Raw genomic sequence first — 24,583 nt, forward strand, 5'->3', positions numbered from 1 at the left:
AATCATTGCCATACTGCGTATGTTAGAAGGTTACACAAAAACAATACTCACCTTTTGGTGTTGCAGTCTTCTTTGGAATGCCAAATTCTGAATCTGAGTCAGAGTTTACAGTCTCTACTTTCTTCTGTTTGGGAGTTCTCTTGGGCTTAGGGATTGTATCTGAAGATGGTTTTCCTATAAAGTGAATTTCCATTTTATAGGTCAATGTAATATACTTACCATCAAATTAAGCTGAAGTGAGTAATATAACAATGGATTTTTTTCTTACTGCTGATATAAAAGAGGAGTCTTAAATAATGAAATGGTGTTCTGCTTGGTGCCAGGGTAAAGGCAAACAACTTCTCATAAAAGACAAAAACTTTTTTTAATTATGCATAATTTGCCTGTAGCAAAATTTAAGTGGGATATTTTAAACAAGGGCCATTAAAATGAATGAAGCAGTAACTTCAAAAGCAGTAGAAAACAGAGTATATTCATGGCTAAAAACTAGCAAATATGACACAATAATTATAACCAAAGTATAACCACATGCTCAGTTCTAACCTTTAAAATGTTTCAGAGGAAAAAACATTTTTATAGGTTCTTCTTTAGAGGAGGAGCTCTAGCTCTCACGGCAGTGGCAGCCACATATTTAGTGACTTTTCCTCCTTTGAGTCCTCCTGACTAGATCTACAAGAGCATATCCTAGCAGGAGCATGGCCTTGACATGACAGAGTGTCCCAGGATCATCTTCCCTCAGCAAGGTTTCCAGACTTGCAAAATTAGACGATACTTTCAACTCTATCAGGCATATATAGGTCAGATATCTGAATACTATGGCTGCCTTTTGTGTGTGTGTGTGTGTGTGTGTGTGTGTGTGTGTTGCTTCCATTTTTTTTTTTTTTTAAATTCAGTTTTATTGAAATATATTCACATACCATACAATCATCCATGGTATACAATCAACTGTTCACAGTATGATCATATAGTTACGCGTTCATCACCACAATCTATTTCTGAACATTTTCCTTACATCAGAATCAGAATAAGAATAAAAAATAAAAGTGAAAAAAAGAACACCCAAACCATCCCCCCCATCCCACCCTATTTGTCATTTAGTTTTTATCCCCATTTTTCTACACATCCATCCATACACTAGATAAAGGGGGTGTGATCCACAAGGTATTCACAATCACACTGTCACCCCTTGTAACCTACATTATTATATAATCGTCTTCAGGAGTCCAGACTGCTGGGTTGGAGTTTGGTAGTTTCAGGTATTTACTTCTAGCTATTCTAATACATTAAAACCTAAGAGGTGTTATCTATATAGTGCATAAGAATGTCCACCAGAGTAACCTTTCGACTCCATTTGAAATCTCTCAGCCACTGAAACTATTTCGTCTCATTTTGCATCCCCCTTTTGCTCAAGAAGATACTCTCAGTCCCACGATGCCGGGCCCAGATTCATCTCCGGGAGTCATATCCTGCCTTGCCAGGGAGATTTACATCCCTGGGAGTCAGGTCCCACGTAGTGGGGAGGGTAGTGAGTTCACCTGTCGAGGTGGCTCAGTTAGAGAGAGAGAGGGCCACATCTGAGCAACAAAGAGGTACTCAGGGGGAGACACCTAGGCACAATTATATGTAAGTTTGGCCTCTCCTTTGCAGTAACTAGCTTCATAAGGGCAAGTCCCATGATCGAGGGCTCAGCACATCAAACCGCCAGTCCCAATGTTTGTGACAATATCAACACCAGTCCAGGTGAGGAAGTCCAACACTTCTGCACCTTCCCCCAGCTCCTCGGGGCTGGGTAGGGGGGGAGGCTGTAAATATATTTTTTATTATCTGCCCAAATTACTTTGGGATGTGTCACTACTTCACTCTAGCCTATACTAACCTACCATATCTCACTTCCTATTCAAAGTTTATGGCTGCCTTTTTAACTACAAAATTTAACTTGTATAATGATTTATGTAATTTGAGGTAAACCCAACAGATCCCACAGAGGAACATGATGTATCCTCTCCTTTAAAAGAAATGACATTTTTGGGAGGCTGGAGGGCTTACTGTGAGGTCTTTAAAATTTAAAATTTAAAATTATACCACACAGGTAGTCACCTATTCAACTGACAAAAGGCCAGTTCAGCCACTACAGAAACAACCAAACAAGATAGGTGTTGTGATATTCTATCCTTTGAGTTAATGCTATATTCTAATTCATTAGGATAAATATGGGAAACAGTTTGATACATTCAAAATGATACAGCTGTCAAGTTTTCAGGGTGGTTATAAGATGTTCCTATGAAGACCACAAAAATAGATAATTTAAGGGAAATTATAGGCTCTGCCTCAGTTTGGGTTCCCCAGAAGCAGATACCCCTCCAATCTCAAAATAAGAATCAAATACAAGTATTTGAGATGTGAAGGAGAGTACAAAAATGAGACAATAAAGAGAGGGCAGCCGGTAACGTGTAAATTATCAAGCCAGTCATCGCTCTGAGAGCTTAATCCCCTTGGGGAATCTCTGGAAGCCAGAATAAAACACATATCCCAGTGTTAGCTCACCTCAGGGACAAGGGCACTGAGGTATTTATAGACCAGCTTCCCTCAATCACTGGTTAAAAGTGGCTGGGGGTGGGTGCATATTAATATTCCTGCACTGTAGCAAAGAGAAAGTCCTCAGGCAAAGGAATGTAGATGTTGACTGAGGTGAGTAAGGGCAATGGTCTGGAGGCAGGTTACTGAGTGTAACATCTAGAGAGGCTTTTGTAGTCAGTCGTTCACCAGGGTACTGATACGTTCAGAATAAGCAGAGGCTTTTTTGTTGCTGTTCTGCTACGTTCAATACATGTGTCTACAATGGTATTGTCTGTCATGGATTTTTTTTATTTATTTATTTATTTATTTATTTTTTCACATACCACGCAGTCATACACAACAAATCGTACTTTCGATTGTTTACAGTACCATTACATAGTTGTACATTCATCACCTAAATCAATCCCTGACACCTTCATTAGCACACACACAAAAATAACAAGAATAATAATTAGAGTGAAAAAGAGCAATTGAAGTAAAAAAGAACACTGGGTACCTTTGTCTGTTTGTTTCCTTCCCCTATTTTTCTACTCATCCATCCATAAACTAGACAAAGTGGAGTGTGGTCCTTATGGCTTTCCCAATCCCATTGTCATGGATTTTTAAGATCCTTGAAACAACAGCCCAAACTGCTTTTCACTTGCTATCTATCTTATACAGCACTCATCCCAATTGGCTGTCTTGTGTTTTTGTTTTGGCTTTTTTAAACAAAGTATTTACTTTCAAACACAAAGCACTAATACTGACTTTCTTCACAAAAGACCATAGTATGTGCCTTGGTACTAGTACCATATCCATGAATCAACTCGAGGAGCTTCATGATACTCTCAGACTATGGAAGAGAAAGAAGCTAAGTGGCTCACAAAGAAAAAGATGACCCCAATTGAACTGACCAATCCCTTCACATGAAGTGTTAAGGCATTTATCTACATAGATAACAGGGTCAGGCTACTAGCAACACAAAATTTTAAACCACTTTACAACCTAAAAACTACCAGGGAACTTTATTAGAAAGCTATCTTTAGACATCAATACATGCGATTATTTTATAATTATTGCAGCTTTCAAATGAGATCATAGAGACATTTTAATAATCACCTCACATGATAAGAAAATAAGAGGGATATATACATTCAAACTTTATAACTTTTACAGTAAAGTTTGAGTACAAATTTTTCAAATTATACAAAATTTCCTTTTATATCAACTATCTTTATATGGTTTATGCAATGCCTAACAAAATCAAACATAAGTACATACCTTTTTTAGCAGCTACTGTTTTACTTGGAACTTTATCTGTTTGTTTCAGACCAAATGATGGTGAAAAAATAGAAGCAGAATCTTCTTCATTACTGTCAAATTTAGCTGAATCTAAAAATTATAAAACATCTTTCATGAAAGACATTTTAAACAGGCCTCTTAATAGTTTAACTTTAATAGTTAAACTTTGATTCTTTTAACTGTTAAGTTCTCTTTAGCTAAAAAATTGATCTTATAAGTTTTAATTTTGTGATCATATAATCTACAATACACAAACAAATGAAAGTAAAAAATACATTGTTACATTTCAAAGCTATTAACTGTTGTAAAATAATATAGAAATGCATAGAATACTGAAAATTCTTAATAGATTAGATGCTGATCATTCAAAAGATTAATTCAAAAATAAATACTGATTATTTTAAAAATGAGATCTGAAAAAGCTTTCACTGCGATTATTTTAGTATGTTCACATCAGATGCTATTAACCATTTCAGGAGTATCAGTCATAATGTTCAACTCTAAAGGAGTAATAAGTATTCATATTTTTACATCAATTTTAAATCACTGAAGATTATTATTAAATGGCATGTAATTATCTTCAGTTTACTCCTGCCTTCAAATTAGTGGTATCTATCAATAAAACCAAAATTGTGACATTTAAAATGGTGACTTGAATGCAAGTGATATTTTTACACAACTGTTTTGATATATTCTGTAAAAATGCATCTCTATCTATAGAGAGAGAACATTACCAAATCTATATATGTATGCACATATGTATTAAGAAATGTAAGACAATTAGACACTAAAGTGCAACTGGACGGTTCTGATGTTAAAAATTCCACACATACTGCTATCTTATATAGCATTCATCCCAATTAGCTATGTTTTGTTTTTGTTTTTACTTTTTAAGTAAAGTGTTTTCAAGCACTAGTAATGACCACCCTCAAAAAAGACCATAGTATGTATCTTGATATTAACACCAGATTCATGAATCAACTCAAAGTGTTGAGTTGATTCCCATATGAAAATAGGAAATTAGAAAATATACATCCTGATTAAATTTGCTCCTTTGAAGGCTGTAGTCTTTCAGCTACTAAAATAAATCTGAATCTATATTGGTACCCTCAAAGCTTAAAAAAAACTGTCAAATATATATTTACATTGCCATAAAAATCAAATTTCAATCTTCCAAAATTTCTCTATTTCTTCTCTCATGAAAATGTTACACATATGCACACACATTCCATACACACACAGATTAGCACCTGCATGTTTACCTACATGCTTCCATAATACTATTTTAGTCAATCTGTTGGCAATCACCCCTGGAAAACAGAATAAAGCTTATTACCTTGATAAAATGTAAAAGAAAAGTATGTTCGCTACTTGTAAAAAATCCTGAAATTATTATCATGATCTAATGATTCATCCAATGTTTTCTCTCCTCCATTAAAACACAACAATAATATAATTTAAGTAGCCAGTGAAAAGACTAAATAAGCATACCATCTTCTGACTTCTGAGAGTATGAAGGAAATGAGAAGAGATTCTCAAAATCCTGGCTTTTTTTGTCATGCGAAGATTTTCTATTAGAAAGAAAAATAAGTGCCACAAAGAGGATATAATTTAAATACATGGTTTCAACCCCAATAAAGCAAATAAAGCAAATATTATCACCATAGATGGGAAAATACTTCTTTAAAAAATCAAAATCTGAAATGTTACATGTTAGTATTCATTCTCACCAGAGGTAAGAAAAATCAGTCAAGACCAAAGCTCAGAAAGAAACTTAAATTCTCCAATTCTAAAGATTTAGTGACTTTTCTCTAAACCAGGGGTGTCAAACTATGTCCCATGGGCCTGTCCTCTATTTTTGTAAAAAACATTTTATTGGAATACAGTTACATTCATTCATTATGATTTCATCCTACAATGGCAGAGCTGAGTAGTTTCAACAGAGATGGTATGGCCCACAAAGCCTCAATATTTGCTATCCAGCTCTTTACAGAAAAAGTCTGCCAACATTTTTGCTCGAAACTACAACAGCTATGGGAAAGCTAATAATAATTCATAAGATTTAGTCCCTCATGAGAAGGACGTTACCAACAATGATAATTTTTAGGGAGAAATCACATTGAGCTCTTTGACAAATGTCTACAGCAGCAAACTGCACCATACTACTGAATAACAGCTCCTTCATTTCTTACTCTGGAGTAGCTTTTGATTTGCCTGGTGAAAATGTATATTCATCTTTATCTAAGCCATCTGACGGAATAAACTCATCTTCTCCATCATTTGTTATGGGAGATGCTTTAACTTTCAATTCCTCTAAATCATTATTGTCATCATCATCATCGTCAGCATCATCATCCTCTTCTTCTGAGAAATCAAACGTGTACTTAGGTCTTTCAGCTAGGAGAAAAACCAAAACGAATGTCAAACTCAAATCTGAGTTTTATCCACATGAAATATTATTACTGATAGTGTTTTCTTTTAAATTTCTTTTAAATTTAAATTTATTTAAATTATCAAAATTATTTAATTTAAATTTATTTAAATTTTACATTTCTTTTAAATTTTAAACTTAAATATTCTAGCTATCTCTGAAAATACATAAGGAAAAAAAAGACAGGCATTTAGAGAATAAAAGTGGGCAATTTTGGCCTCAGTTATTTTGATACTATCATCTCTCTCATTCTTTCCAGGAGGCTATTCGGTAATGCAACATATGTTAGGAGAGCACAAATGGATGGGATGAAGTTGTTGCTTTTCATACTTAAATATTAGTCAAAAGTACTGAGGAGCGTAGATACTTTGGCCATGCCTCACATGGTCCCTACAAAAATGACTAGTAAGATTTCCCATTTATTTTATAATTCTTTAAAATAGTGCTCAACTTTCTCTTAACCTCTTACATAAGAACTTTTATCTTCTCTTCAGGGCTAGTTTTACTATGAAATAACAGACAATTTTCAGATGAATGAGAAAAAGCAGGAAAAAATATTAGTAAAATAACTTAATATGGTAAGGTACCAATTATGGGGAAAGACACATTGGTATAATGCAAATAAGTGTTGTAATTTCTAGCATGTATTACAGAATAAAATTAAAGTCATCTGGAACTTAGGTAATTTTACACTTCATGTTTGATGCATGTAAAAAGAATAAACAAAATTTTGAAACATTCTAATTAAAAAGTTAATTTGTCTATACTGTCTTATGCTATCCAGGCACATTAGGAAAAAAAAAAAATTCAATCATTAGGTGATTACAGAACCAAAGATTCAGGGCCTAACATATAATTAAAAATTTATCTCCCAGAGGCAAAACAACCATAATGTGATATTGCGCATTTTAGGTAAATTAGGACTTAAACTTTGAGAGCCACCTATAAAATTGGAAACTCATCAGTTTTTAATTTGCTTTGAAGACTTTAAGTTCAGCAATATTCAGACAGGACCAAAGCACATGTTTAACAGTAACATATAACAGCAAAAGGGGATTCAGCAGCCTAACTCAACCACTGAAATTATCTGAGAGCTGTGTGCATGCAGACTCCTAAAGTATGTCCAGATATGCTAGAAAACAATCTTTCTGTAAAGCAGACTTTTTTTGTCTCCATGCACTAAACCTTCTGAAATACTAATGGTTTAGTACTTTAGTTGACATTGGTAATACCAACAGTACCAACTTGTTTGAGTAATACTAATTTGGTCGAACTATAATACAAAATAAAATAAATATAAAATGTATCATATACCAGCTGCTCTCCTAAGCAAAGAATCCCTTGGAATAACCACAGGCTCTGTTTCTTCCAAGTCACTTTCTGACTTGGATTCATCATCTGACCAAGGATTTCGTTTCTTCACTTTCTTTGTGCTGGATTTTCCAGATGATGTAGGTGCTTTTCTCACCCTAGTACCTAAAAACAAAGATCAATAAGATATATTCAACATCACTATATCGTTACTACATATGAAACTGTTATAACATGAAAAGTTCATTATAAAAAAGTACATGTTGGTGGAAACTGAAGGCCTATTTATTTCACTTACTAGAAAAAAGCACAATCAAAAGAATCTAGTAACACCCTCAAAAAATAAGTTTTTCTCAGGAAAAAAAAAAATCTTTATAACAATTCCTCACCAGGCTCCTTTCTCTCCCTTTTGGGTTTGGGACCTTTATTTACAGGAGCTGATGGGGTCAATGCCTCTTCTCCTGTTACTTCTATTGGTGTTCCACTTAATTCTTCATCAAATTCTACTTTTATTACTGTGGTATCAAGATCACCCTACACATTAAAAAGAAAACCAAAATTAGTAAAAATTAAATTATCACCACATATCTTAGAAATGCATTTCTAGCTAATAGTTTCTTCCTATCAGATAAGTTCCAAAGAAAAAAAAAAGTGTGGTTCTACTGAGGTCCTAACAGAAGATTTTGATCAAACCATATTTTACTTTATTTCATTTATCTGTAACAAATGATATTGTTTACAACTGCAATGTCATGGTACTCTCAATGATAGCAGCTATTGAGAAGCAACCATAAGAAAGGGAGGCAGCTTTTAAATAGCAAAGGGACCTTTAGACCCATAACCAAGTACACTAAAAGGTACTTGCAAAATAAGTTCTTATAATTCAGGCCTCTAAATACTAGAAAACATCTTCAGATAATTGAAGAAAAATAAACAACACATCATCCACTGTCAGACCCAAGAAGACAAAGTCTCCTGACTCTAAGACTATTAAAAAAAAAAGAAAAAAGGCACAAGGACAAGTCATCACTATAGTAATAATTAATGTACAGAGAGGTATAGCAGTGGCCCAAGGGGAGAAATGAGCAAATCTGCCTAATCCAGGGTCAGGAAAGTCTTCATGGAGAAGGAGCTTTTCTGATTTGGTTTTAGAAGGGATCATGTAAGTACGCCAGGCGAGGGGAAGGAGAGAGGGAAGAGGATACCAGGCAGAAGGAACAGAGGCATGAAACAGCACATATGTTTACAGAGAACTGCAAAGGGTCTGGGAGGACTAAAGGAAAGCAAAGAGGGAAGAGTAGCCAGATAGGAGCACAGTGGGGCATGCAGAGACTAAACCACTGTGTACCAGGAGACTGTGTGTGGTCAGTGGGGAGCCACAGAAAGTTTTTAAACATCTGTGTGATATTTTTAGAACTTCACTCTGGTAGTAAAAGACAGGACTAGGAAGGACAAAGTGGAAGGGGACAGAAATCATGACTAGATGACTAGAGATGGGGAGAGTAAGAGGGCCCACTTTAAATTACCTCAGGAAAATTCTAAAATTCCAAAGCAGTGCCAATGGTGACAAAGACAAGGGGGTAGATTTTGGAATTAGTAGGCAGTCAATAGGATTTAATTACTGATTAAATAAGAAAACTTTCAGGTTTTTGGCTTATGTTACTGATGTTTTGACAGCGTCCCAACCGAGATAAGGCATGGAGGTGAAAGAACAGGTTTTGAAATTAGAAAAATGAGTCATTTCAGACATGCTGAGTTTGAGGGGCTTTAGGCATTTAGGTGGCTAAATGAACCTGGCACTCCTGAGAACATTATGGTTCAGGGATATGGATTTGGGAATAATCAGTGTGAGTGGAAGAAGCTCTGAGGGTAGGTGAGATTACCAGAGGAGACTCTAGAAGATGAAGAAAAGAGTGCTGAGAACTGAACCTAAGAAACACCAACTAAAAAGGAGTGAAGCCATTTTCCTGAGGAGAATGGCAAGTGTACAAGTGTAAATGAACCTATGTGTGGTGGGGTCAGGTAGGAAGAATTCTCCAAACTAACTCCAATTCTTAGGTAGACCATTTCCCAAGTTCTAATAAGACATTTCTGACTACCTATCGGGCATCTCTACCTATATATTTCCTGAGTTCTAAAGTCAACCTGTCCAGAAAAATTAGCCTCCCTCTTGCCTCTAAGGCCGTCATGCTTCCTCTTTCCTCAGATCTGAACATTCTTTCCAGTGTTTCCTTCTGGTTAACTCCTTCCCATCCTACTTGGGGATAGGTTAAGTGTCAAATTTTAAAAATCCTAAATAGTGCCCACTGGTACCAATTACAAAGATTAGCTGAATAATTTTTTCACTAAGAGTAAAAACAAATGAACAAATAGTAAAAGATGACAGCTTACTTTGAAAGCCTAAGAGACCCCTTTTCTCCATAAGACTTCCTTAAAAGGTCATGATATAGAACTAAAGTTTATATTTTAAGGTTGATATACTTTTTTTTTTTTTTGGTTCTATGATTTTAATTTAGGATACTACTGAATGGAATGTTTCTATCTCTCATTTTAAAAACTAAATCAAGTAAGTAACTCTTTACATATATGTGATCCTTGACCAATATATTTTCCTTCTATGGGTCAACTGCTCTCATAGAAAGAGTGATTTCCCATCACAATCTTAAAATATTAGAAATAAAGCATGGTTTAAGCACACAGTAAAATTAAAATACATATATACATTATTATGGAAGTGGAGTCCAATGAGCTAAAATAAGAGATGTGTCGTACCTTCTTCTTCTTTAGCAACTTTTTGCTGGCATCTGCCTTCATAGCAGTAATTTCAGGAACTATTCTTCTACCATAAGGTGAGGGCATTGTCTCTTCCAATTGAAGTTTCTTCACCTTTGGTTTGCCAACTTTACCTTTTATTGCTTTTCCAGCCATTCCAGCCAGAACATCTTCTCGTTCTTGTATTTCTACTTTCTGAGGTATAATTATAAGGGGCATGGGGGAGAGTAAACAACTCTTAAGAAAAGTATCACTACTGCATAAGAAACCGAAATTAATTTTACTCACTTGCTAAGGGATAAAGTTTTCATTTCAACTGATCTAACCCAACATAGAGAAAGGGAAAAAAAACAAATAATTCTAAGTCAGAAGACCTGTGTTATAGTCCCAATTCTAATTAGCTTCTCATTTTTAATACTGTACAAGGAATTAGAAACTACATGATCAATACGGTCTCTTCCAATTCTAGGATCCTATGCTATATTATGGAATCAAGACTACTGATGACCCGGTATCATCAGAATCCTTGCAAACAAAAGCAGCTCTGTTAATAAGTATGAAGTTATTCTTTTCTCTTGCTTGGCTATAATAGAAAATATGAAAAAAAATGGTTCATAAATGTAAATTAAAGTATGAAAAATTAAAAGAACCAATGTAGTTAAGTTGAACTCAAGAGGATCTATGTAACAACAAAAGACGATACACTCATGATTAATGTTAAAGATTCTTCATTTTATGAAATTATTACTTCAAATGATCAGCAGGATTCCAAAGATACAAGGGAAAAAGTCATCTCTATTAATCTCTTGAAAAGTATTTAAAGAGATCCTTGTACATAACAGCTTAATAGAAATAACATAAATGTTGAAATCAGGCAGACCTGGATTTCAATCTTGGCACTTCTACCTACTAGTTGTGCTTTCTTGAGAAGTAACAGTTATAATTTATTGAACATCTACTTATGCTAGGCTTTAAAAAAATTCTGTGACCTTCATTTTATGGATGAGGAAACTGGGGGCTCAGAGAGGATGAGTAACTGCTCTAACCCATAATGATATATGGTCTCTCTAAGCAAGTTAATCTCCCCAAGCTTCAAGATCCTCATCTGTATAACAAGTTAATAATAACCTCTCTCATTTAGGGTGGTCGTGGGGGTCACTCTGAAGATTACATAAAATGCAGTGCCAGCATACAGCAGACATTCAATTAATGGCATCAAAGTTTAAATGATACAGAGAGATGAAATTTAATTCTAAATCTTTTTAAGAAAAAAAAATATCTAGAATAAATATGTTGGATCTACTTTGCTAATTATCAAATAATTAAAGGTGATGAATTAAAAGAGCAGTATTATTCATTGGGATTGTTTTGGATGATGACTTTCAAATAGTGAGGAAAGTCAGAGGCACAACAATAAAAAGTTTCCCTGTCTAACTACAATGATATCAGTGATCAAAGTTAAAGCAATATTAGAATGTCATTAATGTTAACCAGGAACAATAATTTTTCCTTTTAATGTATGCTTTTAAAAATGTTTTTCATCTTCAACGAATGTTAATTTTTGAATGTATAATATAAGCTAGCAGAATAAAAATGCCTCAAAGTTTTAAAATCCTAATTCATGAACAATAGAAGAAAAGCATAAATCAAAGCACACCTGTATTGTTAGACTTGAAAGATCACTAAAAGAACCCAGCACTAAAAAACTCCAGACCCCTACTGGGCAACTAATATACCACACTTATTATTAAAAGTTCTGATTTTGACGTTAGCCATAGAAATAAAACTAGAGTGTTTGAATAATTAATCAATGAAACAACTAAAAAGTGAAAAAGAAAAGTGATATGTGAGTAACAATAAATAGATTACCTTTTGTCACTCAGAATCATATGATCATACTGCTACCATTATTTTAATATTTTAAGGGAGTTCATTGCTTAAAAACAAAGTGGGCAATTTTAGAAAAGGTTTACATTTTATATCTTTCTTCTACATTTTGTTCTTGTATGTCTGAAATTAGAATTCTACCTGGAGAAAACTAGGTTAAAACAAAAATATTGTAACTTCTCTGTTATAAGTCTAAAGAGACTATCATTCTACTCTTAAAATCGAAGTACCTATACTCAATAAGATATATATACATAATATGTTCTTACCACTTTGGGGGAAAACATTAAACTGAATCAAATTAGCTAATTTAGAAATAAGTTAAGAATTTTTAACTAATAGAATGTATTATTATTTAACTTGTTCTAAATTTCAGTTCCATAGGTTTTATTCTCAACTACACTAGAAATAACTTTTATTTTTAACATCATATAGCTATAAGCTTAATTCTAATATATCTTATAAACACGTCAATCCTCACAGAGTTAAAAGGTATTCTGAGATCATTTGATTAAAAAATAATTTTCATTCTCATTTCATAAATATAGTAATATCTCAAAGATATTTTAATATAGATTTAACCTACCTCTAGTTCTTCAACAAATGCTGCTAAATCTTCTTTCCAAAGATCTGAAGGAGATTTTCTCTTAAGATCATTGACCTCTCGCCCCTAAAATAAAATAGTAGTAGTACATTTTAAACATTCAATGTACAATAGATAAATCAAAATACTTGTTGGAAAAAGAAAACTAAGGATATGGGCAACACTGAAATAATTTCAAATTTTTTAACCCACAAATGTTCATACTTTTGAATCTCTCTGTTTAATCAGTTCTTCAACTTTTTCTTTAGTAAGAGACCACAGAGACATATTTAAAATATAATTAAAATCAGGGCCTGAAGGAGTTCCTGAATCAGAGGAACTATCGTCATGCTGGTTTTGTGTTTCATCCTCTTCTGCTGCCTGTAAAAAAATAATAAACTTTATATTAAAGTCCTGTATAGCATACAATCAATGTTGAATTTTATTGAATAGTGAATTAAATTCTACAAATGCTAAACTCTTAATGCTACATCTTCAGGGTAGAGGGGTTATTTTAGATTATCTGCAAGCTTATCTATAAAAATACATTTTTATAAAAAGCTACAATTTCCTAAAGATGCATAATAAAATCTTCAAAAGGAATGTTATATTCAGGCCCTATTTATCCAGGAATATGATGAAAAATTAAGTGCTTTGCCCAGTCAATAAGTCACAAATAAGCAAAAAAGAAATCTTATAAGGAATAAAATGGAACTAATGTTGTACCAATGCACCTTTGTCAGATTTTCACCTAGGTGAGTGAATGAGTAATTGGAAACCCCAAATAAAATATCCTATGAAGAGTGTTTTGCAGTTGTAATAAACATGCTAAGAGTACATTCACTCACTAAGGAAGAATTCTTAATAAAAATTCTCTAAAGCAAGAATACTCATGTGAAGACTCAAAGAAACACCACTAAAGAATTTAAGAGTTGGTGGGTCAGAGTAAGAACTGTCAGGCTATTCTAAAATTTTACTCATAAGGTCTTTTTTCATAAAAACAGCTGCAATAAAAATCTTCCTATGCCAATATTAAATTTCAAAATCCAAGGAATTTAACCAAAGTTATTATAGGTGACGATATCTCTAAAACTTTAAAAATAATAGCCATTAAATAAAAATGGTATCTAAGTTGCTTAAGGCACCCAGATAATTAAAAATAATTGAGTTAATCATGACAATCCATAAAACTAAAAGTCCACTTTCAGTAACCAAAAAGGAAAAAAAAAAAATTTTAACAATGTGTAAAGTGATGTATGTGTGAGTGCACACACATGAAAGTAAAGTTTATTTTAGAAGTAAAGGGATAAAAATTAAAACAGCAAAGCAAGATGCTTCGTTACATAAATAAAACTATAAATTCAAATAAGCAACATTAGCCAAACAAATAAGGAATACTGTGGTTGAGTCAACAGTTGATGAATAAGTACCTAACTAAATTATGACAAATATTTCTACAGTTTTTAAAAATCCTTCATGAAGTCGTGTGCTGGTACAGAATATTTAGGTGTTAGACTACCATTAAAATATTACTAGGGTATCGTATCTATTTGAAAAGTCTATTTGATCTAGGTTTTGATGACAACCAAAGTATTATTAACAAATGCTCTCTGAATATGTGTATCTATCATTATTTACAGGAGTATGACTTAAGACACTTTCAGAAATCAAGAACTATAAAAGTTTCAAGTTCTAATGACCCAATTTCATTATGTTTTTGAAAAAACCTTTATCTTCTAATTATCTACCTTGTAATTCTAACTCTCTTCTCCAACTATACAATAGGGCTAAGAGCAGTTCCTTTTGTTACCTGAACCCTCAAAGCATACACATGACCAAGATGCTTAAAAAATTTTTGATGGTGACAATGCAGTTAGATGAAACCAAGCACTAGGTTTTACCCCTGAAGTCTACCTCAACCAGAAGGGCAATCTCAAACCCTACATACCTTTATCTTTTAAAACTAAGCAAATTCAATAATTTAGCAGTTAATTTTTAAAAAAGACATTGTTTAAATCAGTAATGATGAAGAGTAAGTAGTGTATAAACCCTACTATTAGGGTTTTAAGAATACAATAAAACAAACTGTGAGGAAAACAAAGTGCTTGAATCATCCTAATTCTGAGTGATCCCCACCTTGTCCTACCGCATTTTCCTCAATTAAACAATGAATAAACCTATTATCTGAATATGTCATTGCTACAATATAATTTATTCTAATTTTATTCATTTTAATATATGGCATTCTATTGACTTCAAAATTGGAAAAAAAACTTAATGGAAACAAAAACAACAGTTCAATGTAATTGATGAAAAATGTGAAAACATTATGACTGAGAAATCACAACTCCAGGAAAATTCAAAGTTTCAGTTTAAATTATGTTGCATAACCATACCTGTACTTTCTAAAGATGCTAACTTTATAACTATCATATACATACAAAAGATCCAGTTAAATATCATTTCCAATTTCCTTCCTTTTCTACATTTGTGTTCTCAATCATAATGTTGTATTATCCTTTAAAATTTTCCTCTTAATTGTATACCACAGCAAAAAACTATTGACTTGAGGGCAATCTCAGAGTTTCTATCCATTTATTGAATTAACATTACTACTTTATGATCTGAAATGGGCAACTTAATTAATAAAAACGCCATAGTTTTCATCGGAAGTTCCAGGATTTAAATCTCTGCCAAATATCTAGGCAAAGGGCAAAGCGCATAATTGGTGCTCAATAAATACAATAATGAGCACTGTGCCTCTAGTCTTCTCATTGTAAACTGAAACCAGATTAAGTGGTGACCAGATGGCATATTGTGACCAAAAAAACTGAAGAATGTGAAATGACTTTAAATGCTACCAGTCTGGCTCTCAGATGGCATACATGCACTCACAAAAACCACCACCACAACTGACACCCTTTAATAGCCAAGTCAGAAAAAAGGCCAAGGAGACTGAGCTACCTTCTCACACCTGGAGTCATTTCTCCAGGCCCTGGTTGAATTGCACTGGCCAAGTGCTTTGTGGTGGGTATATACTGCAAATTCCTGTACTATATATCTGTTCTGTGGATAAACAGAAAATTTGAGTCTCCAAAGCAGACAACTCAGCACCTTTAGTAGCACTAAATTTAAAATTTAGAAGTTGGGTTTTTGTTTTGGAAGTTGCTTTTAAAACTTCTCTGAATATCTTTTTCTGCAAATGATTACCTTTTCTTGTGCTTCTTTCCAGGCTTTCACTGGGTCAGATTCATAACCTCTCTGGACTAACATTTGAATCAAATCTTTCTTTGACCTATTCTCTATGTGAGGGAAAAATAAAGTTAGGATCAAGAAAAGAGATTCAGTTTGTATTTGTTTATATTCTACTGAAAAAAAAAAATGTCTTCTATTAATAAAGGTTTTTTTTTTCCATTTTAACTAATGTTCAAATTTTTAAAGGTTGCATCTTACCTATAGTAATTTTCCCTTGTATCTTCTCTAAAATGAAACGAGCTTGATTGTTAAGCTTGGTAGATTCTGCCCCCAACATTCCCACAAGCCAGTCCTTACGTAAACCATAATAACTTAATCGTAAATCAAAGAATTCTTTCAGAATGTCTTGCACAGTTTCATACTTCTTCAGACATCCCATATGATCAAAGAGTACCTAAACCAAATACGAAGTTTTTATATTACATAAATCTGTATTGTTATTTTAACTTATATAACATCTATAAATGTATAAGAGAATTATAATACACTTATATGAGCACATACTACCTCCTAAAAGCCCTAAACAAAATCAAAAATATTAAGCACATTTCTGAAAACACTCCTTTAGTGACTATAAGAAATCAATAAACTCAAATTCTCAAAACCAATGACAATATTTAAAGTAGGGATAATTTTGAGAGATAAAAATAGATTCTTTTCAGATTCTCCCCTAGAGCCTCCAGAGGGAATAAGGACCCTACTGACACCTTGTTTTCAGCCCAGTGATACTGATTTTAGACTTCTGGCCTCCAGAACTGTGAGAAAAGAAATTTGTTATTTTAATCCCAAAATAATAATAATAATAATTCTTTAAAAATAGATTCTTCATTGTCTGCCCCTGAGTACCTCTTTGTTGCTAAGATGGGGCCCTCTCTCTCTAGCTAAGCCAACTCGGTAGGTGAACTCACTGCCCTCCCCCCTACGTGGGACCTGACTCCTGGAGTGTAAATCTCCCTGGCAATGAGGGATATGACTCCCAGGGATGAATCTGGACCTGGCATCATGGGATTGAGAACATTTTATAGACCAAAAAGGGGATGCAAAATGAAACAAAGTTTCACTGGCTGAGAGATTTCAAATGGAGTCTAGAGGTCACTCTGGTGGAAATTCTGACACACTATATAGATAACCCTTTTTAGGTTTTAAGGCATTGGAATAGCTAGAAGTAAATACCTGAAACTATCAAACTCCAGCCTAGTAGCCTTGACTCTTGCAGATGACTGTATAACAATGTAGCTTACAAGGGGTGACAATCATTGTGAAAGCCTAATGGATCACACTCCCTTCATCCAGTGTATGGATGGATGAGTAGAAAAATGGGGAAAAAACTAAATGAAAAAAAAGGATGGGATGGGGGGGGATGATTTGCGTCTTCTTTTTTACTTTTATTTTTTATTCTTATTCTTTCTGGTATAAGGAAAATGTTCAAAAATAGATTGGGATGATGAACACACAACTATATGACGGTACTATGAACAGTTGATTGTACATCATAGATGATTGTATGTATGTGAATATATCTCAATAAAACTGAATTTAATTAAAAAAAGATTCTTCATTAAAAGGGCTATAAAAACTTCCTATGAAAAATGTTTTTTTTTTTCAGAGTAAAAACATGTATATTCTATGTCTAAACTTTAAAATGTTAGATTTCAAGTTCTTTCTCCCTCATATAAGCAATGTATCTGCATTTGCCTCTTTTTTATTATTATAATTACTTCCTCAAATTTTTTGGAAATTTTACTTTTTCTCCTCCCATCAGCCTTTCTTGGCAGGTTATGGCACTTTTTCTCAACCACTGTGCAACTGGTAGATTTTTTTCTTTTATTCTTTTTAAACCTAAAAGCTGATATGGAATGGAACCTGGGTAATCATACACACTTGCTTTCTACCTTCCTCCCAATAATATATAAACACAAGCATGCAAGTTTAATAAAGCAGATTAGAGTTGTGAGATGGTAAGTACTCTATAGTTAATATACTAACAGACATGGGCATAAGGTACATGAAAATCCTGCAACAATCAGTCTCATCATTTTTAGACAGTGTGTGGGGGTATGTATGTCCTGTATGTTCAAGCCCAGATGTATAAACACAGAGTTGGAAATAAAAACAGTGGGCAATAGAGGAAAAGGAATGTATTGCTTTCTTCAGCAAATGCACAAAGACTTTTTTTATAAACCTGTCTATGACTAAAATCTCTAGCATGTTTCAGGGGTAAATGCATTCAGGCTTATTGTAGCTATTCCCATCATAAAGTCAGTTAAAACAATCCAATTTATGCCAGGCAAGAGAATTTAAATTAGTAGTAAATATAATAAATTACCATTGAATTACAAGTAAGAGTAGTTTGAAGTTTAAAAACTTTGTGCAATCCAGCAGCTTCTGCTTGTGCAAGCTTTTCTTCAGTCATTTTCACAACAAATTTCACAGTTGTATCAGTATGATATTCCTTATAATCAGAAATTAATGCTGGTGTTTTATCTGTTCCATTTAGCATAGGTTCTAAAACCTGTTCTTTGTATACCTATAAAATATTTAAAAATAATTATTTTCATGACACACTCTACTGCTTTCATACTACAAGTCATACATTCTATTAAAAATTCTCATCTTCAGTGGGAAAAAAAGGAAAGAAAACCACCATCTCTATCTCTCCTGTCCCTTCACTAAGGATACTATATTGGTGAGAGAGGGCATACAAGGCAATGGTCCTGCTGTCCTACTCCAAAGGACAAGCAAAAGGCTGACGGTAAGAGGATGGCATCAACTGGAACTGACAAGAGATGATATGCATGCTTTTACATTTGTAACAACTGATGCTTATTATAACATGAATTTATTGACCATATTAATAATGATTCAAAACAAAAGTCATCTACACCTTATACACCGTTCTACTTCTATTTAAGATAAATACAAAAATAGTATCCAAAAAAAGCACACACCTAGCTTAAATCATTCTACATAACTGAGATAAGTTTTTAAAAATGTTTTTAATTACTATCTGAAGAGTCAAAGCATAAATTCAATTGATTGGGCCAAAAACTTACAAAAGAATTTTTAAACACTAAACAGTTAGAATGGATGATGAAATCCACATTCTCCCCAGAAAGAACTGCTTTATTGCAATGCCCTCACATGCAGCTCACATACTAATACTAACCTGCGTCCAAGTTCGAACTGGAAGTTCTGTAATCTCTACTGTGTTTCTATCCACCACAAATATTTCACCACTGACTGCATATTGGTTTTGACCAAGTTCTTGGATCGTCCCTTTAAAGTTTTTGTAGTTTGGAAGCTGCAGAGAAAAATGAAAATAATTTAAAGCCCTGACTTCTCTGAGTGCCAGTATAACATTTGAATGCTTTCTTGTGGTGGTTTGAAGCTGTCATGTACCCCAGAAAAGGCCATGTTCTTTTAATCCTTTCTGTTGTGGGTGGGACCTTTTGATTAGGTTGTTTCAATTGAGATGTGACCCACCCAATTCAAGGTGGGTCTTAATCCTTTACTGGAGTCCTTTAGGAGGACAAAAGACAGAAAAGGCCCAGAGAGCTCAGAGAGAAACACCCAGAGAGAGCTGAGAGAGAAAAGTCCCACAGATGCTAAGAGAGTATACACAGAAACTGAAAGAGCCACTGAAGCCAGAACCTGAAAGCAATGAAACCTGCGAGTGAAGGACCAGCAGAAGCTGGCCATGTGCCTTGCTGTCTTATAAAGGAACCCCAGATGCCAGCAGCCTTTCTTCAGAGAAGATATCTTCGTGTTGATGCCTCAATTGGAACATTTTCATGACCTTAGAACTGTAAATAACCCATTTTTGGTATTTTGGTATGTTGCATTCTGGCAGCTTTAGCAAACCAGAACATTCCTTAATCTATGATCTACTGATAATGACAAATTAACATGACTGAAACTGAAGTCCTCATCCTTAATCTTCCCTCTCCAAATGATCACTCAATCTTGAATTCATTATTTCTATTAATATTATCTGAATATGCCCTAATCTCAAAACTTGATCATTTTTCCTAGTCTTCCTACAACATTAGTTTTTACAGGCTATTTGAGCATATCACATAAGACATTTCTTTTGCTATCCTGAGCAACTATTAATATCTTTTGTTACTTTAAACTTCAAGCCCTAATGTCTTATCTTAACACACATACATAAAATAGGCATTCAAGAGGCATGTATTTATCAACTACACTAAAATGTATGCAAAACTATTTCAACAGAAAGCTATAATCATCCCAAGTAGTTCCATACTTCTGTTAGAAATATTTTAAAGTAGTTAAAGCTTTTAAGGGAAAAAGACTATAAATCATAATCATAATATCTAAATTTTATTTTTAAAATACCAAAATGAAGGAAAGCTTGAATCAAAAGATACATCAACATGTTAACAATGTGTTTCTATACAATGAACCTAAAGTTTTTTTCCTCTGTGCCTGCTTATTCCTACAGTAAGCATTATCATTTTCATAATAAAAATATACTTTCATGTATATCATGATAAGGGAACATTTCCAAATCATTTATAATCATGTAGAAGGGGAAGGATACTTTTTTGAGAAGTTTCCTTGGAGGGAGGGGATTTGGGGAAGGAATCAAATATAGTGAATGATGTAAAAAAAGAGCAAAGACAAAATACATGGGAAATCATGAAGATACATACCATGTGTATTTAAGCATCCTTACAACTCTAATAAAGACTTGGCAGTTTAAGAACAAAAACATAAAGTTACATATAATTTGGTCATAAAATCATCTACGAAAGCCTGGAATATGGGGTATTTTTAAATTTCAATGAATAGTTCCTCTCCATAAACCTCCAGGCTCTTTCCAAAACCTGTATCATACCATACATACAGTTATCTATAACTATGCTGTAAAATGAAAATGATCCCATTACTTTTTTGAAATGACTGGACTTTGTAGATTACACATTATCATTTGTTAAACAATTAATATAAGCTGTAAATTTTAAATAATTACCATGGGATGAGGATCCAAGCCATCTAACATTCGTCTGACATTGTTCACGATTTCCCTAGCATCATAGTTGGGTAGTTTACACGCCCATCCGGTACCAATACCTTCTGCACCATTTACTAAAACCATGGGAATTATGGGAATATACCACTCAGGCTCTACGCGTTGATTATCATCATAAAGGAATTTAAGAAGGTTGTCATCCACAGCAGGAAAAAGCAGTCTTGCCAAAGAGCTAATGAAAGGCAAAAGAAGAACATGGAAAAATGTCATAGTTTTAGGAAATAAACTTTATGCACAAAGATGTTACCTTTCAAAAAATAATCTTTTAATAAGAAAGCATTTTTAAAATTTTCAATTGCATCTGTCCTCAGTACCCACTGCTTAATTCTATGTGCTTAACAATAAAATTCACCCAACCTCGTTACCAAATATATACTTCTCTCAGACAAAAGGGCAGAATAAAATAACCCTATTCTACTTACATACTTCCCTAAATTCTTAGTATTGATAAACAGCTTTTTAAGGATTTCCTATTGCTCTGAATAAGATAATCCTCAGCCTGAACAGCAAAGTCAGATCAGAAAATATCCTTACATTTGTTAGGACTGATTTCATCAATAATTCATAAGAACTGAAATCAACAGACTTCACTCTATTTGGAACATTCACCCTGAATAGAATAACTGGAATAATCCTATCTCTCCACAGCTACAAATATATCAAATATTTAGTTGATTCCAATAAAATTCAAACATTATACATTATATCTAAGAATATGGTTACCTTAACATTGTGAAAATATAACGAGGACTTGCAGCATCTTTGCCACCATGAAGCCGAGTTCCAAACTGACCAATAGGCTGAAGCAAGTTAATATTGTTACTTCCCACAAAGTTCTGAGCCAAATTCACAATAGTCATCATTAATGCTTGCTATAGAACAGAAACAGACAGAATAAAACACTAATATCCTAAATTTTCTATAACCATTCCCTAATTTTTATTAAAATTCAAACTCAATTCTTTTACATTTCCAAAGACCTTACAAAAAGGAAAATACTTTATTATGCTTAATTAACATTCTTCTTGCTCTAAGCCAATAAGTATAGTTTTCAACTGAGTCCTCTCTTAATACTCACTTCTCCATGATGATAAGCAGACATCTCAGCAACCGATCCAGCCAACTGGGCAACTTTTACTTCACGTTTATCATTTCTCTTAAAACAAGTAAATAGAACTTTTCGTTGGCCTGGTTTAAAGCCTATTTTGAAAAAAAAATGCAATCTTCTTTTAAAAATATTACTTTAAGATGTAGTTGTAATGATTCTTTTAGTTGTAGCAATGTTCTTTATATTCAGGAGAAAGAAACATAAATAGTTTGCTTTTTGAAAAATGACTAAAATTGTTACTTGAAGTTTTATAACAAAGTTAGTACATATAACAGAAGTGCAATTCTTAATGCTACACTAACAACTTTTTATACCTTCTCCAGCTATCTCAAAAGTGAGGCACCACAAAAGATGGAAGCAACCCAAGTGTCCACCAACCAGTAAACAGATAAACAAAATGTGATATATACATACGGTGGAAAATTATTCAGCTGTAAGAAGGAATGAAGTCCTGATGCAAGCAACAATACGGATGAAACCTGAGGACATTATGTTGAGTGAAATAAGCAGATACAAATGGTCAAATACTGTATGATCTCACTGATATGAACTAATTGTAATAAGCAAACTCACAGAATCTAGAATACAGGTTACCAGGGAATAGAACGGGACTAGAGAATGGAGAGATGAAACTTAATTTGTGCAGAATTTCTATTTAGGTTGATTGTAAATGTTTGGAAATGGATAGAGGTGATGGTAGCACATTATTGCAAGTGTAATTAACAGTATTGAATTATGTTTGTGAATATGAGTGAAAGGGGAAGTTTTGGGTCATGTATGTTACTAGAAGGAAAGTTAGAAGATGAAAATTGGGACTGTATAACACAGTGAACCCTGTTGCGGATGATGGACTGTAGTTAGTATAAATATAAAAATGTTCCTTCATGAATTATAACAAGTGTACATGTCTATTATAAGGTGTTAATAATAGGTGGTATATGGGGAAAAATACAATTAATGTAAACTATGATCTACAGGTAACAGTAATATTTTAAAATTCTTTCATTAATTTTAACAAAGGTACCACACTTATGCGAAGTTTCATCATTAGGAGGGTATACAGGAATGTTGTATTTTTTACATGACTTTTTGAAAACCTACATGTTCTCTAATTAAAAAAAAAATACAATAATTTTAAAAAACTATGCTAAGTGAAAGAAACCAGACACAAAGTACTATATATTGTGTGATTTCATTTACATAAAACATAAATATAAATTTATAGAGACAGAATTAGATTAATGCCTATGTAAGGCCGGGGAAGGATAGAGGAATTGAGATGAGACTGCTAAGGGGTATGGGATTTTTCTTTTTGGAATAATGAATCTGTTCTAAACTTGATTGGGGTGATGAATGCACAACACTGTGACTATACTAAAAGCCACTGATTTTATGTTTTGGATGGATTGTATGGAATGTGGATATATCTCAAGAAAACTGCTTTAAAAAAGGGGGGGAGGGGAAGCATCAACTGAAAGATGAACTTCTAGTCTTAAAAAACTGCACTTGGCTCCAAACTCCTTTCATAGGAGCCTCCAAACACTCGTATGACAAAAATGCCAGCTGTAAAGAAAGGACAAGCAAACCATCAATGACCCTGAAAGCTATTATTAGAGTAATCTAAATATGGAAAACCCTAATAAAGAAGAGGTATATTGTAGTTAAGAATGCAGACTTTAGAATCTCAATAATCTGGATACTATACTCAACCATGTGACTTTGAACAAATTACTAAACCAAAAAACCTCAGCATCCTCATCAGTATAATAGAAATAATTACCTTCCTAATAGGTTGATTATAAGGATTGCATGAGATAATGCAAGCAAAGCACTCTGCTTGCTTATTCTTCTTGCTCTAGGCCAGTAAGAATAGTCATACATGTTTCAATAAATGCTAACAATCATCACCATTGTGGGCCCAAAAGTAGAAACAAGAGCATCATAATATATGACCACTTTTCTTTAGAATTTTTTCATCTAACTGAGGAGGTGAAATTAACACAAGTAAAACAGGAGGCATGCAATAACTGGCATAGGAGTTCAGGCATCTGAGATCAATTTAGACTAGAATTATCAGGGACTGCATAGAAGGGATAAAGCTAGAACTTGATGAATGGGTATAGCCATTTCAGCAATTAGCTGAAAAACCAAGGACAGAAAAATCAACTAACTTACTAAAGTTATAACAGGAAAGAATGTAAATTCTAGATAGAGTTCTGCTCTAACTACTAAGGAGTGGTTTCTAAATATTTTTCTCAGTTAAATAATACCCCAGAGTCAGGTTTTAGATAATAAGGTACAAAGATGTTTTAAAAATTGGGT

General features: G+C 33.5%; 1 protein-coding gene across 4 annotated transcripts in view; it reads right to left on the reverse strand.

Moving 5' to 3' along the window:
• The window catches only part of TOP2B (DNA topoisomerase II beta), a 59,051-nt gene that overhangs the window by 3,307 nt on the left and 31,161 nt on the right, over positions 1 to 24,583 (reverse strand). For all 4 annotated transcript variants that reach the window (XM_037845917.1, XM_037845908.1, XM_037845902.1 and 1 more), the window contains 16 exons: positions 22,232 to 22,353; positions 21,877 to 22,025; positions 21,094 to 21,325; positions 19,264 to 19,398; positions 18,424 to 18,624; positions 16,296 to 16,491; positions 16,053 to 16,144; positions 13,068 to 13,223; positions 12,846 to 12,929; positions 10,373 to 10,567; positions 7,990 to 8,134; positions 7,604 to 7,765; positions 6,051 to 6,255; positions 5,350 to 5,429; positions 3,838 to 3,948; positions 52 to 174 (listed from right to left, as the gene is read on the reverse strand). In XM_037845917.1, coding sequence (XP_037701845.1) covers positions 52 to 174; positions 3,838 to 3,948; positions 5,350 to 5,429; positions 6,051 to 6,255; positions 7,604 to 7,765; positions 7,990 to 8,134; positions 10,373 to 10,567; positions 12,846 to 12,929; positions 13,068 to 13,223; positions 16,053 to 16,144; positions 16,296 to 16,491; positions 18,424 to 18,624; positions 19,264 to 19,398; positions 21,094 to 21,325; positions 21,877 to 22,025; positions 22,232 to 22,353 — 2,388 coding nt within the window. The remainder of the gene's footprint in view (positions 1 to 51; positions 175 to 3,837; positions 3,949 to 5,349; positions 5,430 to 6,050; positions 6,256 to 7,603; positions 7,766 to 7,989; positions 8,135 to 10,372; positions 10,568 to 12,845; positions 12,930 to 13,067; positions 13,224 to 16,052; positions 16,145 to 16,295; positions 16,492 to 18,423; positions 18,625 to 19,263; positions 19,399 to 21,093; positions 21,326 to 21,876; positions 22,026 to 22,231; positions 22,354 to 24,583) is intronic.

This window comes from Choloepus didactylus, chromosome 1 (genome assembly GCF_015220235.1).
Source record: "Choloepus didactylus isolate mChoDid1 chromosome 1, mChoDid1.pri, whole genome shotgun sequence".
In the NCBI taxonomy this organism is placed as follows: Eukaryota; Metazoa; Chordata; class Mammalia; order Pilosa; family Megalonychidae; genus Choloepus; species Choloepus didactylus.